At 47.7% G+C, this 15,770-nt stretch overlaps 1 protein-coding gene across 1 annotated transcript in view; it reads left to right on the forward strand.

Annotated features, from left to right (window-relative positions):
• The first annotated feature begins 2,171 nt into the window (after positions 1–2,171).
• The window catches only part of GPSM1 (G protein signaling modulator 1), a 159,108-nt gene continuing 145,509 nt past the window's right edge, over positions 2,172–15,770 (forward strand). The window contains exon 1 of the mRNA XM_048512384.1: positions 2,172–2,316. Coding sequence (XP_048368341.1) covers positions 2,246–2,316 — 71 coding nt within the window. The 5' untranslated portion in view covers positions 2,172–2,245. The remainder of the gene's footprint in view (positions 2,317–15,770) is intronic.

Here is a 15,770-nt window from a genome sequence, read left to right on the forward strand (position 1 = left end):
CTTCAGCACTGCGTGCCTGTATGCAATGTTTCTGAAAGGAGGATACACGGGTGAATAATAACTGGCAGTCGTGAAAGTTATTGTTCGCAAAGTATTGGTGTCAGATTCTTAAATCAAAACTGCTGCGTGTCAATCTGGGAGCCAGTGTGCTTCTTAAAGGGAAAGTCACAGGAAATGAAAAGGAGGTGCTAAAAACACATCCAAATTAATGGATCGTCATTTGACAGAACTAGGAAACAGTTGAACGTACAACCATGCTAGTCTGAATTTCCAACAGTCGGCTTGCCTCATGGTTTGCTCATCTCACTTGAGCAAAAGGGCAGCTAGCCGTACTTGAATGTAATAGCTCCAAAATGCAGGGTGCATTAACATGCATTTTCAAAGGGAAAATGCTTCACCAGTGGACAGCCATAATAGCTGTAACAGGGAATGGAACCATTAATTTTGAATAATAATCCCTGAATATGAGATGGCTAAACTGAATTGCTCAATTGAGATTCTACTACGAGGCATATACACTCCACTTGCTTCACTACCAACAGATCCTCTGAAGATGCCAGCCACAGGTGCAGGCGAAACGTCAGGAAAAAATACTGCTGGAACATGGCCAGACAGCCCCACCAAATCCCAGTGATTCTGGCCATGAAAGCCTTTGACAATATAGGCTCCTCTTACTGGTCTGAATGCTGGCTATGTGGAAGGAACATGCAAGCACACCTGGGTGCAAGGATGTAGGTAAGGGGGGGTTTTCTCCGGTTCAACCCCCCCCCATTCATGTCCAAAGCTTCGCGCCCCCGCCCGTTTGTGGGTTTTTAAAACATTTTTAGTGTTTTTTGGTTTTTGGCCTGCAGGGGGCGCATTGTTTAGGCTAGCTAGCAGCATCAAACTTTCAAGGATTGTTTGGGGGACTCTTCCAATGATACTACCCAGGTTTGGTGAGGTTTGGTTTAGGGGGTCCAAAGTTATGGACTCCCAAAGGGGGTGCCCCATCCTCCATTGTTTCCAATGGGAGCTAATAGAAGGTGGGGGCTACACCTTTGATAGTCCATAACTTTGGACCCCCTGAACCAAACTTCACCAAACCTGGGTGGTATCATTAGGAGAGATACCCTGAAAGTTTGGTGCTTCTAGCTTAACAATTGCACCCTGACAGCAGGCACCCCCCAAATTTCCCCAGATTCTCCTTTTAAATCTACCCCCTTCGGCATGGATTTAAAGGGAGAATCTGAGGTCCTCAGTTTAGAAGAAGAAGAGTTTGGATTTATATCCTCCCTTCCTCTCCTGTAGGAGACTCAAAGAAGCTTACAATCTCCTTGCCCTTCCCCCCTCACAACAAACACCCTGTGAGGTGGGTGGGGCTGAGAGAGCTCCAAAAAGCTGTGACTAGCCCAAGGTCACCCAGCTGGTGTGTGTTGGAGTGCACAGGCTAATCTGAATTGCCCAGATAAGCCTCCACAGCTCAAGCAGCAGAGCAGGGAATCCAACCCGGTTCCTCCAGATTAGAATGCACCTGCTCTTAACCACTACGTCACATTGAAAGTGATGCTGTTCAGGGTGGGGGATAATCCACCCCAAGCAGCATCATTTTCAATTTTGTTTAACTGGGGACCCCAGATTCTCCCTTTAAGGTGGATTTAAAAGGAGAATTTGGGCTCTCTAGTTTAAACACCTTTGAAAGTGATGCTGTTTGGGGGTGGATTCCAGCATCACAGTGGCTGCGGGGGGGGGGGGGGGGGGGGGGGGCGCAAAACTCAGATTTTGCATCGGGCTCCATTTTCCCTCTATGCCTCTGCCCAGAGGGGAGGGCAGAAGGAACTGCCGACTGCGAGCCCAACTGGTGGGGGGGCAGGGGAGGGCAGACTGCTGTCCCCGGCCTTGGAGAGCTGCTTTTATAAGTGCTAGGCGGGGGGGGGGGGCAGGCCATGCCCTAGGGGTGGGTGTGGCCACACCCCCAACCCCCCCTCACAAAAAATCTATACCTGCGTCCCTGCTCGGGTATGTGGTGTTGTTGAAAACGCTGGCTGGACTTTCCGTGAGAGAAAAAGGAGGGCAAGGGACACAGGTCGATGGCTGCCCCCCACCTCGGGGTCGGCCAGGGCACCGCGCCCCAGCTCGCCTTAGCCCGGAGCGCCCGCGGGCTGACGTCATGGCCCGGGGCGGGGCCACCGGTGGGCCGCACCTCCTGGGAGGGCACGGCGGCCGCCACGAGTCCCGGCCAGGGGAAGAGGGGGCCGGCCGGGGCGCGATGACTGCTGTGGCCACGGAGGCGGCGGCGGCGGCGGCGGCAGCGGGGGGCGCGCGGAGGCTGCATGCCAGGTAGGCAGCGCCTGGACCCGGCTTCGAGAAAGGAGCGCCGACGCCGGGCTAGGCTGCCCGCCCTCCCTCCGCCCGCGGGCCACCGGGACTTGCCGGCCGGGCCGGGCCGGGCCGGGCCGGGGGAGGTGCGGGGAGAGGTCTTGGGCGGGGCTCCCAGACGCGTCGGCCAGTGGCGGGAATCCCGAGCGGGCGGAGTCGCGGGGAGGGGGCCGCCGGGGGGGGGCTTCGGGCTTGGGCCCGGGGGGCGGGGCGAGGGCGCCTGTTGGCAGCCAGAGCGCATCGGGCGCAGCACCTGCGCCGCGGCAGACCGTCCGGGCCTCTCCTCCGCTCGTCGGAGGTCCCGCCAGCGTCCCCGGGAGAACCGGGCCGAGGCCGGCACTGCCGGGGAGAGGAGGCGCGGCCGGGGCTCGTGGCAAGCGGGGGGCTGCAAAGGCCTGGCCTGGCCTCTGGCCCGCGCCTTGGCCGCCCCCACGTGCCGCGAACGGCCCCGGAGCGCCCTGCGCCGTCTGGCCTTGGACTCCAGCCGCGCCAACGTGGCGTGGCCTAGCTAAGGTTGAGGGAGGTCCCTGTTGCTGCTGTTGCTGCTGTTGCTGGACCTGACGGTTCCCCGGCTGGGCTGCCACTCACCAGCCGCCCCCGCCCCCGCCCCCGCCCCCGCCCCCGTGCGGGCTTCGCTCTTCAGGAGGCCGTCCTGCCCGTGCGAAAGAAAACCGCGATCGGGATTCCGTTTGCAGCCGCCCCTGAAGGACGACGAGCGGGTTGTCCATGTCGTTTTGCTCAGGCCACTAGACGCCTCTCCCTGGCTGGTCATGGGGGGCGGGCGGGGTGGTGGTGGTGGTCAGCCGTGCCTAAGTCCAGCAGGGAGACCCTTTGGTAGGATCCTTGGGTGTCTCTGCATGAGGACTGGGGAGGGGGTGTCACCCGGCAGACCTGTCGCTGCAACTGGAAGACCCTCGTGAGTGTTCCAAATGATGTTCTTCAACAAGGAAACATTAGTTTAACGAGGCAGGCAGACGTCTCTTTGAATGTTGCACGGGTGCTTGTGTGGCTCAGGCCGTCCCAAAGGCTAAGCAGGGTTGGCCTGGGTGAGTATTTGGGTGAGAGACCACCAAGGAAGTTCAGGGGCACGAAGCCGAGGCAGGCATCCCTTTCCATCACCAGCGCACACTTGTGCTGCCCATAAATAGGAAAACTTCATCAAAACATTCCCAAACACTGTCAGGTAAGGGCTTCCTTTCTCAGGTTACTGGAGGGCCATTCTCAGACTCTTGTCTCTTAAGAATTGTGAAAGATTTCAATCAGACCAATTTCATTGCGTTCCTCCAGATGGGAAGATTCCTCAGACTTCCCAGTCAGGCATCTTCAAATGCTGCACTTTTAGAGAGGATTGTCAGGTTGACTTAACCTGAACAAACTGGCAGAGAGGCTGTCTGTTATCACCATGTGCTTAGTTTCCTTGTTCTCACACAGTGAATCTCGAGAGACTGTCACTCCCCACAGAGAGTCCTGACTTACAGCCTGGAGGCTGCTGTTCTTGGAGTGAAAGCTGTGCATGATGGTTAATTTTCTAAACAGACTAGTTGTGTCTCTGGGAATCTCACAGAATTGGGTCCCATGACATGTTGTGGAAGACTGGTAAAGATTTTATAGAAGATTCCATGAAAATACTGTCTCATCATGTATATTTTGTGAACACACGAGACTACCTTTGGGGCCCTGGTGCATTTCTCCCCACTAGAAGTCACAATCCTCATTTCATGTTAATATTTTTGTGCTTTAAAACGTTTTCAGTTAAATCTATATGCAGGTGTTTCTTCACAAAAAAGCATTACAATAAAAATATAGTTTGAATTTTTAAACAGCCATTGATTTCTATCAACTCTAGGAGAGAGGGAGAAAGGGGCAGCAGAGTTGGGTCTCTAAGAGATATGAGCAAGAAATGCATTTGTTGATTTGAGGAAAGGTTGGCCTCTTACCATACTCCATTTCCAGTGATGGCTGGTCTTCCCAGCAACAGATCGAGGGATACTTCCAAGCAAGATGTGGAGGAAAACATCCCGTTCTTTTGTTGTTTGCCTTCATAGCAGTGGCATAATGGTTAAGAGCAGGTGTACTCTAATCTGGAGGAACTGGGTTTGATTCCCCACTCTGCGGCCTGAGTTGTGGAGGCTTATCTGGGGAATTCAGATCACAGAATGCCAACTGGGCTAGACCTTGGGCTAGTCACAGCTCTTCGGAGCTCTCTCAGCCCCACCTACCTCCCAGAGTGTTTGTGGGGGGGGGGGAGGGAAAGGATATGAATCCAAACTCCTCCTCCTCCTCTTCTTCATCATCATCATATCTGGCATTCCACGATCTAGTACCTCTGAACATGAGCACCATTAGGCTGTCGCTTGGCTGCAGAGAAGAGGTTTTGTGAAAATGGGAATTAGATGACGGTTTCTGTTTGGCATAACATAGAATACCTGACGGAATTTGATAAACAAGCTTGTTGCCAAGGGGAAGAGATCTAGAATAATTTATAACGTTAACCAAAAAGAAAAAGGCAGCATGAATGAGCCACCTGTCAAGGCATATATCGCTTTGCTCTATGTGATATCTTTAATATTCTAGTTTAGGAATTTGGATGCTCTCAGGCAGGTAGAAAAAGAGAAAGGTCATTCCACAGGGCAGGAGGTCTAGTGCTGCGTTCCTCTCATATCAGTGGCTGGCTGCTGTGCCAATTTCACACAGATGTAAAAACATTATAGTTCTGTGCCTTTCCAGCAATGTAGTAGAGATTTAAATAATGCTAGTAGAAACATGAGGTCAGGTAGTAGTGCCAAGAATCAACCTCACACATCAGTTGCTCGCCAACAGAGACTCTACTTCTCTACGTAAAAGGTATTGAGCAGCAGCAGTTCCAATCTGCCACATTTGGAAGGGCAGCAACCGCTCCACTGTGGTTCCCAGAGACACAGGGGTTTGAATCCAGATAAGAGTGGCCAGCACACCACCGCCCCTTCATCTGGGAAAAGACGGGGGCCTTAGAGGGAAGGTAAGAATCCTGTTCCGGTTGGGTTCCTAAGTCTGTGGGTCGGCCTGCATGGAGAACCCACCAAGAGCAGGCACCCCAAAGAGAAGGGTTCAGGACCACAGCAACACCAATGGCCCCGTCCAAGCATCCTCGAAAGACAGTGTGGCTCATCTTTACTGTTGCCTGTCTGAGGGGGGGTCGTTTTTCAAGGCAGGGGTCACTTCCCCAAGGAAGATGGGCAACCCAGTAGAGGCTCTCGAGGGTTGTAAGAAGCAGAAGAAGAGGGCAGAGGTGGGAGGGGTGTGTGGTTGTAAGAAGATTCATGCTAGCAGAGAGAGCAACCAAGTTACGCCTTTTAGCAAAGTCTCTCTTCACCAAAACTCCTCCATCTCTGCACAAGGGGGCAGGATGGTGGAGATCTCTGTGGGGTTGGTCTATTCCCATAGGCTGAACTCCCACAAGCTGGGTGTGTTCATGTCAGCATCCTGCACTCCAATTTATGGGCTGGGCAGGATGCCTGGACTGCCTCTTGATTCTATGTGCACAGCTTTCCAGTGGCACTTGTGAGGGGCATGGCTGCCCTTCGAGTAAGCCACGCAAAGATCTTGACCCATTTTGGCCTAAGTCCTGCCAGAATTCAGAGCCATGCGAGAGCTGTGCCGTACTGCCATCAACCTATCATGGCGGCCTGGTGATCCTGCCCCAAGCCAGCATTGCATCTGCAGGGGAGGATCTCTCTTTCGAAGGCAGACTTGATGGCAATTCTGATGCCTCTGTTGAAGGCCAGGAATGGCTGCATCAAGAACAACACAGACCCAAACTCTCCTGGGCGGCGGCAGCGGCAGCAGGACCTCTGCCTCTAATCCAGACACTGATCTCTTATTATTCCTAATGGCATCCCCAGGAAGCTTGAGGCAGCTTCCTGGTCTTCCACGTTATCCTCCCTATTCTTCAGTGAGGAAGGTGGGGTAGAAAGAGCCCTCAAGTTATAGCTGACCCAGTAAGGTTTCAAAGCAAGAGATGTCCAGAGGTAGTTGCCTCTGCATAGCAACCCTGGGCCTCCTGGGTGTTTCCTCCTTCCAGTACTAACTGGGGCTGACCTTGTTCAGCTTGCAAAAGCGAATGAAGTGAGGAGGATAGGAGCACTTTGCTGTAGTGTGACCCCTCCCCATTTCTTTCTCTAATGTAAGATTCTACACTTAGGCAGAAAAAATGAAATGCACAGATATAGGATGGGTGATGCCTGGCTTGACAACACTACATGTGAAAGGGATCTGGAAGTCTTAGTAGACTGCAAACAGAACATGAGTTCGCAGTGTGATATGGTAGCTAAGAAAGCCCATGCAATTCTGGGATGCATCAATAGGAGTATTGTAAGGAATTCCATAGAGCAGAAATAAAAGGCTTTTTTGGTTGAAAGACCGTTTATTCAGACATCTTAGAAAGCTCACGTACACGACGTGACAGGAATGAAGTCTCCCGCCAGAACCACAGGTTATAAGCTTTTCCGTCCCATCCCCCTCCCGGTTTCCCCAGTCCCATTCTCATGGGAACGGCATTCTCATCTCTTTCTGTGAGATAAGGCCTCTACCAGAGTAATAGCCGCCGCTTCTGGCCCATCGCCCGAGTCCTGGAATTCAGTCAAGGCCAAGCGGCTGTGCTGAGAATCAACACCATTGAAACCTTTACAAGTATAGTGTCTAGATCGAGGGAAGTAATTGTACCACTCTACTCTGCATTGGTTAGACCTCACCTAGAATACTATGTTCAGTTCGGGCACCGCAATTTGGAAAGGATATTGACAAGCTGAAATGTGTGCAGAGGAGGGCAACCAAAATGGTAAAAGTTCTGGAATCCATGCCCTTCGAGGAGAAGGGACACGGTAGCCATGTTTTAAATATTTGAAGGGATGTCATGTCAAAGAGAGAGCAAGCTTGTTTTCTGCTGCCTCAGAGTCTAGGGCAGGGGTAGGGAACCTGCGGCTCTCCAGATGTTCAGGAACTACAATTCCCATCAGCCTCTGTCAGCATGGCCAATTGGCCTACCCCTGGTCTAGGGCATGAAGTAATGGATTTAAGGTGCAGGAAAAGATTCCACCTAAACAAAAACTTCCTGAACTCCAGGGCTGTTCGACAGTGGAATGCCTTGGAGAATGGTGGAGTCTCCTTCTTTAGAGATGGATGGCCATCTGTTAGGAGTGCTTTGATTGTGTGTTCTGCATGGCAGGGGGTTGGATTTGATGGCCCTTGGAGTCGCTTCCAACTCTATGATTCTCTATGATTCCACCTTAAAGGGAGAATCTGGGGTCCCCAGTTAAAACAACATTGAAAGTGATGCTGTTTGGGGGTGGATTATTCCGCACCCTGAAACAGCATCACTTTCAATGTTTAAACTGGGAACCTCTGATTCTCCCTTTAAATTTATGCCGAAGGGGGTGGATTTAAAAGGAAAATCTGGGGAAATTTTGGGGGGTGCCTGCTGTCAGGGGTGCAATTGTTAAGCTAGCAGCACCAAACTTTCAGGGTATCTTTAGGAGACTCTCCTGATGGTACCACCCAGGTTTGGTAAAGTTTGGTTCAGGGGGTCAAAAGTTATGGACCCTCAAAGGTGTACCCCCATCTGCTATTAGCTCCCTTTGGAAACAATGGGGGATGGGGCATCCTCTTTGGGAGTTCATAACTTTGGACCCCCTGAACCAAACCTCACCAAAATTGGCTGGTATCATCAGGAGAGTCTCCCCCCCAAAAAATCCCTGAAATTTTGGTGCTGCTAGCCTAAAAACTGTGCCCCTGCAGGCCCCAAACTGAAAAAAACACTTTAAAATACAAAAAAACCCATTGCCAAGTGAGGTCTACACAAGAAGGTGTGCTTACCCCAAAAATTACAACTACAACTGGGGTTAAACAAGGATGCATATTGGCCCCCACATTGTTTAACCTGTTTTTAAATGATTTGGCGCCAACTTTAAAAGCACTAAATGTGAGTAGTCCTATCCTCGGTAATATCCCAACTCCCATCCTGCTATATGCGGACGACGCACTCCTCCTAGCAAGAACTAGAGCAGGCCTGAATCATCTTATGTTAAAATGTGCGGACTACTGTAAAATTAACAGCCTAACCATAAATATTGCCAAAACTAAAACCATGGTCTTTTCTAATAGATTTAAATCATATAAATGGTTCATAGATGGAAAGGAAATTGAACAGGTTAAATCATTTAAATATCTAGGGATCCACCTCCACTATAACACCAAATGGGTACAGCACAGAAATGCAGCAGTGAAGGGATGTACGGCCGTAATAAACGCAGTGTGTAATTTTTTTTTACGCTAAAGGACAACAACAGATCCCCTCGGCCGTAAAGGTTTTTCAAGCCAAAGTTTTGCAGCAACTCCTCTATGGGGTTCCGATTTGGATAACTGCCTGGTGCAATGCAGCAGAAAAGATACAGTCTGCGTTTCTATACAAAATATTCGGAGTCCCGCATTGTGTACCATATGCGGTGCTATGTCTAGAAGCGGGCATGCACCTATTAATTACCAGGGCTTGGCTTCTCACCTTCAAGTTTTGGATAAAGATATGCTTTCAGTTACATTCGGGCAGTTTACTGCATAAGGCCTTAATTGAAGTCAAAAGCTTTGATTGGTGGAACACATTTAATGGTAAACTTACCCGATTGGGCTTTTCTTTAGAGGAGTTGGCGATGAAGGACCCCCAACAAATATATAGTCTAATTAAACTCAGATTATATGATCAGGAGCTTCAACACTTAATTAATAAAGCAACAACCACATGCTCCCCACTGTATTTTGGTATAACTCCGGAAGCCGGTAAGATGGCCAGCTATTTATTACTAATCCCTGATCCCAAACAACGACGGATACTGACCAGAGCCAGATGTAATGTTTTTTCACCTGCTCTCTTGCAAGGTCAGTTTGAGAAGTGACCCCTAACACATAGAGTATGTCCATTCTGTCTCACCATAGTCGAAACATTGGAACATATTTTATACTATTGTCCAAAATACAACGCACAGAGGGAAGCCCTATTACCATCGATAAGGGGTAAAAAACCGTCCAAAATATCAATGGTAAAATCACTAAATAGTAATGATCCTGATATGCTTGGGAGATTAGCCAACTACTTGTTAAAGGTCATGTACCTAAGAGATGTGTAACTTTATGAATGGAACTTTTTGTATTGAAATTCAATATGATAATTTTTCAGCCAAAGTGTAAAGGATTCAATGGTGTTGATGGGAGGGGCAGCCGCCTGGCCTTGACTACATTCCACAGCCCGGGCGATGGGCCAGCTTCTCCGGCGGAGACCTTATCTCTCCGAGGGAGATGAGCCCTCCGTTCCCATGGGAATCCGGGAGGGGGGATGGGATGGACAGAGTTATAACCTGTGTTTCTGGCGGGAGATCTTATTCCTGCCACTGCGTGTACTTGAGCTTTCTAAGATGTCTGAATAAACGGTCTTTTACACCAAAGAGCCTTTTATTTCTGCTTCTATGGAATTCCTTACACAAAGATACTGAACACAAAGTTGAATGAAATCAGTTATTATGCAAATATAAACTATCTATAAATGAGTAATATTCTTCAGCCATGGCACTTCGAGTTATTATAAAATGTGTATGTAAAGGCTCAATGTTATTTATTTACTTATTTTAATATTAGGAAAATTTAATTATCCTGTTGTTTTAATTAGTAATTCTCCAGAGCCTGAGGAGTGGATATATCCTTTTAGCAAATAGAACTAAATTGGGAAGTGCCAGATATTTCCTGGAGTTGGATCTTAAATATAGTCAAATGGTATCTGTTTTACAAATTTGTCTTTGAATTGAATGGCTAAACCCTTTTAATCCATTTTATATTTTTTACAAATGAACTGTCAAGTTGGAAAGCAAAATCCATAGATGTAACATATGATTTTAAATTTAATAATTTAATAATAGTGTATAACCACTGTCTAATACCTAATGCCAGTAAAGGTTATTGTGATTGTGATTGTGAATACAAAAAAACCCCACAAACGGGGGGCGGAGCTTTGGACATGTAATGGGGGGTTGAACCCAGGGAAAAAACCCCTTACCTACCTACTTGGTACAACTTTTGGTTTTTCTCTGGACATCATGAGCAGAGCCCTGCTTGGTACTGCTCCTGCGTAGAGGGTGCCTCTCCCCTCAAGTTTTTAATTCCAGCAATACTAAAAGAGTAGGAGTGCCCTGGTATGTCAAACCCAGGCCTGATTGTAGTGTAGGTATCAGGCAGGCCTCAAAGGAGAGGATATTCCACAGGTGAGGGGTCACTACTGAAAAAGCCCTTTTCTGATCACCATCAGCCTCACTTCCAAAGGTTGGGGGGAAACAGAGCAGGGCTCATGGAAAGAGCTGGTCAGATTGGACAATATGGAAGCAGGTAGTCCTTCCAGTACTTAGACTTACAACCATTTGGGGGTTCAAAGGGAAGAACCAGCACCTTTAACTCTGCTTAGGAGCAAGTTGGCAGCCAATACAGATCTTACAGCTTTGGAGTGATATAATCCCTATACTCCAGCCCTGACATTAACTTGTGTGCCACATTTTGGATGAGCTGAAATTTCTGGACCATTTTCAGAGGCAGCCCCATGTAGAAAGTATTGCAGTGATCTAATCAGGGTGTAATGAGAACATGGATGAAGCTCCTTCTACGTCCGTGGGACTTCAGTCATCCGGAGGGGTTAAGTCACACCCCAGGCGCTACAGGCAGGGCTATGCAAACATTAACTCTGCTGGCCGATGGGGGGGGTGGGGGTTGCTTCCAGTCTGGAGAGCTCTGCTGCTTCAGTCAGGAGCTTAACAGTTTGCTCCACTGCAACTCAAAGAAAAACAGGGATACTTACCTGTGGAGGAGGACAGAGTGTCTTCAAACGCGCCTAACGGTGCGCGCAATTTTGTGTTGTTGTTGTTTTTTAATTAATAAGGACATTTCTTCAGGGATAGTAGGTACAGATAGCTCCGGGGCACTGACTAAAAGTTTAATATTTAAATATCTAAACAAAATCAGGTATGAAGGCAGGAAGCCAGCAGGGGGATGGGGGCTTTCCAGTGTTTTGCACTGAGTGTCACATGTATGACTATCTGCCACTAGGACAGAAGTCGTGGGTGTGCCTGCCGCATATCTCCTATGCACCCGAAACCGTGCCTGTCAAGGCGGCACCGAAGCCGGGCCAGGTTTAGCACCTGGTCCTGGAATACAGCAGCATCTGACGGCATAGAGGGTAGTCTTTCAAACAACCACATACAAGACATGGAACATAGCAATGTACGCGACAAGGGATAGTATCTACAAAAGACTTGAGGGTAAAGCACATAAAATCCCAGGTTAAGGACAGACAGGGTATACAGGTGTCTCTATGCTATTGGTAGCTTTCAATATGTAAAATGGGGAGCTGGAGTCTTTACGACACCCTTTATATGTCGGCAACAAGGAACGAGGAGAACCAGTGGGATGCTGTTATACCAGTCATGGAAGCCCAATGATAGGAGAGGGTGATTGTGGAGTTTCCCATATTAAGTAAAGAGAGCATGGCACACATAAAATAGACAATGCAGTGGGGAGTTGGTTCCCCACAGAATCACTCGTGGATATCAATACCCAGGTGTGAAGGACAGTTTAATATTGGGAACATACGTCCCCTGACCAAAGCACAAGAGATTCTGAGATGGAAAAGAAATTAGAGAGGCCAATAAAACAAAAATGTAGTGGTAATGGGTGATTTTAACTATCCCCATATAAACTGGAAAAATGCATGTTCAGGTCATAGTAAGGAGAGAGCATCCTGGATATGCTAAATGACTGTGGCTTAGAGCAGATGGTTGTGAAACCAAACAGGGGAGAGGTGATCCTAGATCTAATTCTATGTGGGACCCAGGAGCTGCAGGAAGTCAGCAAGTTGTTGGAGTCAGATAGGAACACACCACAATGCTGTCAGATTCAGTATCTCTGTACGCTTAACAAGTGACAACTACTACCGTAGTTACATTTGCCTCAGAAAGCTGGTAGCCCTCAAAGATGAGGGGGCTAGTGCCGCAGGGAAGCTGAAAGGGAAAATCAAGAGAGTCAAACTGTCCAGGATGCTTGGAGGTTATTTAAAACACAGTAATAGTGCTCAGCTGAATGTGTCTGCAGGTTAGAAAGGCAGCACCCAGTTCAAAAGAAAGCCACCATGGTTAACAATAAGAGAGGCTGAGGAAATTATCAGAAAAAAGAAAATGTCTTTTAGAAAATGGAAGTCCAGTTTGACTGATGAAGAATATGGGCATCCTGCCCCCTTGTGCAGATTGCAGAGAAGCTGAATGAATTCTTTGCATCTGTCTTCACCCAAGAGGAGGTGAGGAAAATTCCTGCACCTGAACCATTCTTCTAGGGAGGTGAACTGAGGAACTAGCCAAGATAGTGGTAGACAAGGAAGAAGTTCTGGCAGCCATTGATAAACTAAATGCTACCAAATCCCCTGGCCCAGATTGCATTCACCAAGAGTTCTTAAAGAGTTCAAGCATGAAATTGCTGATCTTCTCACTTTAATATGCAACTTATCCCTTGAAATCAGTTCCACCCCTGAAGACTGAAGAAGGGCTAATGTCACCAATCTTTAAGAAAGGTCTAGGGGACCCAGGAAATTAAAGGTCGGTCAGTTTGACATCTGTTCCCGGGAAATTAGTAGAATCGATCATTAAAGATAAAATTTGCAAAATGATGTAGAAAGCAAGACCTGCTGAGGAAGAGTCAGCATGGCTTTTGTAGAGGCAAGTCCTGTCTTACAAACTTACTAGAGTTCTTGAGGGTGTAAACAGACATGTGGATAAGGGGGGAACCAGTGGACATTGTCTACTTGGATTTCCAAAAGGCTTTTGACAAAGTTCCCTCACCATTGAGACTATTGAGAAAACTCAGCAATCAAGGAATAAGAGGGGAAGTCCCCATGGATTAAAACTGGTTGAAAAACAGGAAGCAAAGAGTGGGTGTAAATGGGAAATTCTCGCCAACAGAGACAGGGAGTGGTGTCCCCCAAGGATCCGCTTTGGGACCAGTTTCAACCGGTCCATAAATGACCTGGAAGTAGGGTATGGTGGCTAAGTTTGTATATGATACCAATTATGTAGTGTGGTGAGAACCACAAAGGATCATAAGAGCTCCACGCCGTGGACCTGATAAATTAGGGGTGAGTGGGCTAAGAAATGGTAAATGCAGTTCAATGTAGCAAATGCACACAGGGCAAAAAAAATCCAAACTTCACATACACATGCTACAGGTTATCAGTCACAGACCAGAAAGGATTTGGGCATCTTAGCTGATAGTTCCACGGGTCACAACTCAATGCATGGTAGCTGTGAAAAGGCAAACTCTATGCTGGGGATATCAGGAGAACGAATAAACTGCAAAGACTGTCATGCCCTTATATAAAGCAGTGGCAGCACCGCGACTTGGAGTACTGTGTTCAGTTCTGGTCGCCACATCTCAAAAAGGATATTGAGAGATAGAAAAGGCAGAGAAGGGAACAAGGATGATTGAGGACTGGAACACCTTCCCTATGAGGAGAGGCTGCAGCTTGGGACTGCCTGGGTTTGAGAGACATCTAAGGGGATATGGAAGTTCATAAAATTATGCATGGGTAGAAAATGCTGACAGAGAGAAATTTTTCTTTCTCACAGCACTAGAACCAGGGTACGTAACTGAAAATGCTGGGGAAGAATTAGGACTAATAAAAGGAAACACTTCTTCATGCAACGTGTGATTGGTGTTTGGAATATGCTGCCACAGGAGGTGGTGGTGGCCACTAACCTGGATAGCTTTAAAAGGCTTGACAGATTTTATGAGGAGAAGTCGACTCCATGGCCACCAATCTTGATCCTCTTTGATCTGAGATTGCAAATGCTCCAACAGTCCAGGGTGCTCGAGCAACAGCCGCAGTAGGCCATTGTTTCACATCCTGCCATGTGAGCCCCAAAGGCACCAGGGCCATCATGGTAACAGAGAGCTGGACTAAATGGACTCTGGTCTGATCCAGCTGGCTTGTTCTTATGTTCTTATGTTGGTATTTCATTTGAAAAAACAAAACAAAAACTACAGAAAGTAGCACCCAGGGCAAGCACTGAAATAATTTTTCCACACCACAACCCCAAAATGTTGCACACCCTCGAGTCAAACTGGACGTCTTGTGGGGACAGTCAGCTGAGATGATGGTGTGCATGCACACAAATACAACATGAATTCCCAGAGCCAATCCACCTCCTGATCTTCTGTGTTTTCCCACTCAATTGTTTCATGCTTTTCATTATTGGAAGCCTAGAGTGCACGCTTCAGACCAAGCAATAGCTGGCATGCCATCTCCGCCGCCCCAAGGCCATGGAGCCTCTTTCCTTTGTTCGCATGTAACTAGTTCATTAGAGCTTACCAGTGCCTTGCCTTCTTTCATAGAGTAAACTCAGCTTTCCCAAAACAATGAATCTGTAGTATTGTCTTTCTCATGCTGATATTGGGGGAATGCAAAGGTGGGGGCTTTAGGGGTTGAACCAAACTGTAACCTTAAGGTATATACTGGGGCCAGGGAGTTTGAATCTCATAAGAACAAGCCAGCTGGATCAGACCAGAGTCCATCTACCCCTGCTGCAGTGGCTCCACCAGGTGCCCTTTGGGATCTCACATTCAGGATGTGAAAGCAATGGCCTTTTGCAGCTGTTCATCTTGGTCTGTTGCTCTTGGTCTTGCAACCTGGTCTGTTAAGGCATTTGCAATCTCAGATCAAGGAGGATCAAGATTGGTAGCCATACATCGACTTCTCCTCCATAAATCTGTCCAAGCCCCTTTTAAAGCTATCCAGGTTAGTACATACCACTATCCAGGTTATGGCCACTTTTAGCACACCCTTTCATTCCTTTGTCAATCTGAATTTGGCCTACCGCCTCTAGCTGGCTTCCCTACTTGATGTAATTTTGAAGAACTGTTTGTTGCTAGTCTCTTGATGTTCACAGCCATGCATTCCTCATAACCTTTTGCCTCCCCATAGCTAACTCTGTTTCTCTTTGCCACCATCAGCCCTCTGTACCTCCCCAGTCAAGTTGGACTTCCATTTTCTAAAAGACATCTTCTTTTTTCTGATAATTTCCTCAATCTCCCTTGTTAACCATGGTGGCTTTCTTTTGGACTGGGTGCTGCCTTTCCTAACCCAAGTGAACACACTCCAGCTGAAGCTTTATGACTGTGTTTTTAAATACAGTAACAAAATACAGTACACCATTGGCAGTACTTAAAATTACAATTATTATTATAGTGCAATGTTATGTTTATATTTCCATATATTTGTTTCATATATTTAAACAGAACTTTGCATTCTTATATCCTATTTACAAAAACTTTATAACGTAACCATTACTCATATCCAAGTTCAAAAT

The sequence above is a fragment of the Sphaerodactylus townsendi genome, linkage group LG12, assembly GCF_021028975.2.
Source record: "Sphaerodactylus townsendi isolate TG3544 linkage group LG12, MPM_Stown_v2.3, whole genome shotgun sequence".
Classification (NCBI taxonomy): Eukaryota; Metazoa; Chordata; class Lepidosauria; order Squamata; family Sphaerodactylidae; genus Sphaerodactylus; species Sphaerodactylus townsendi.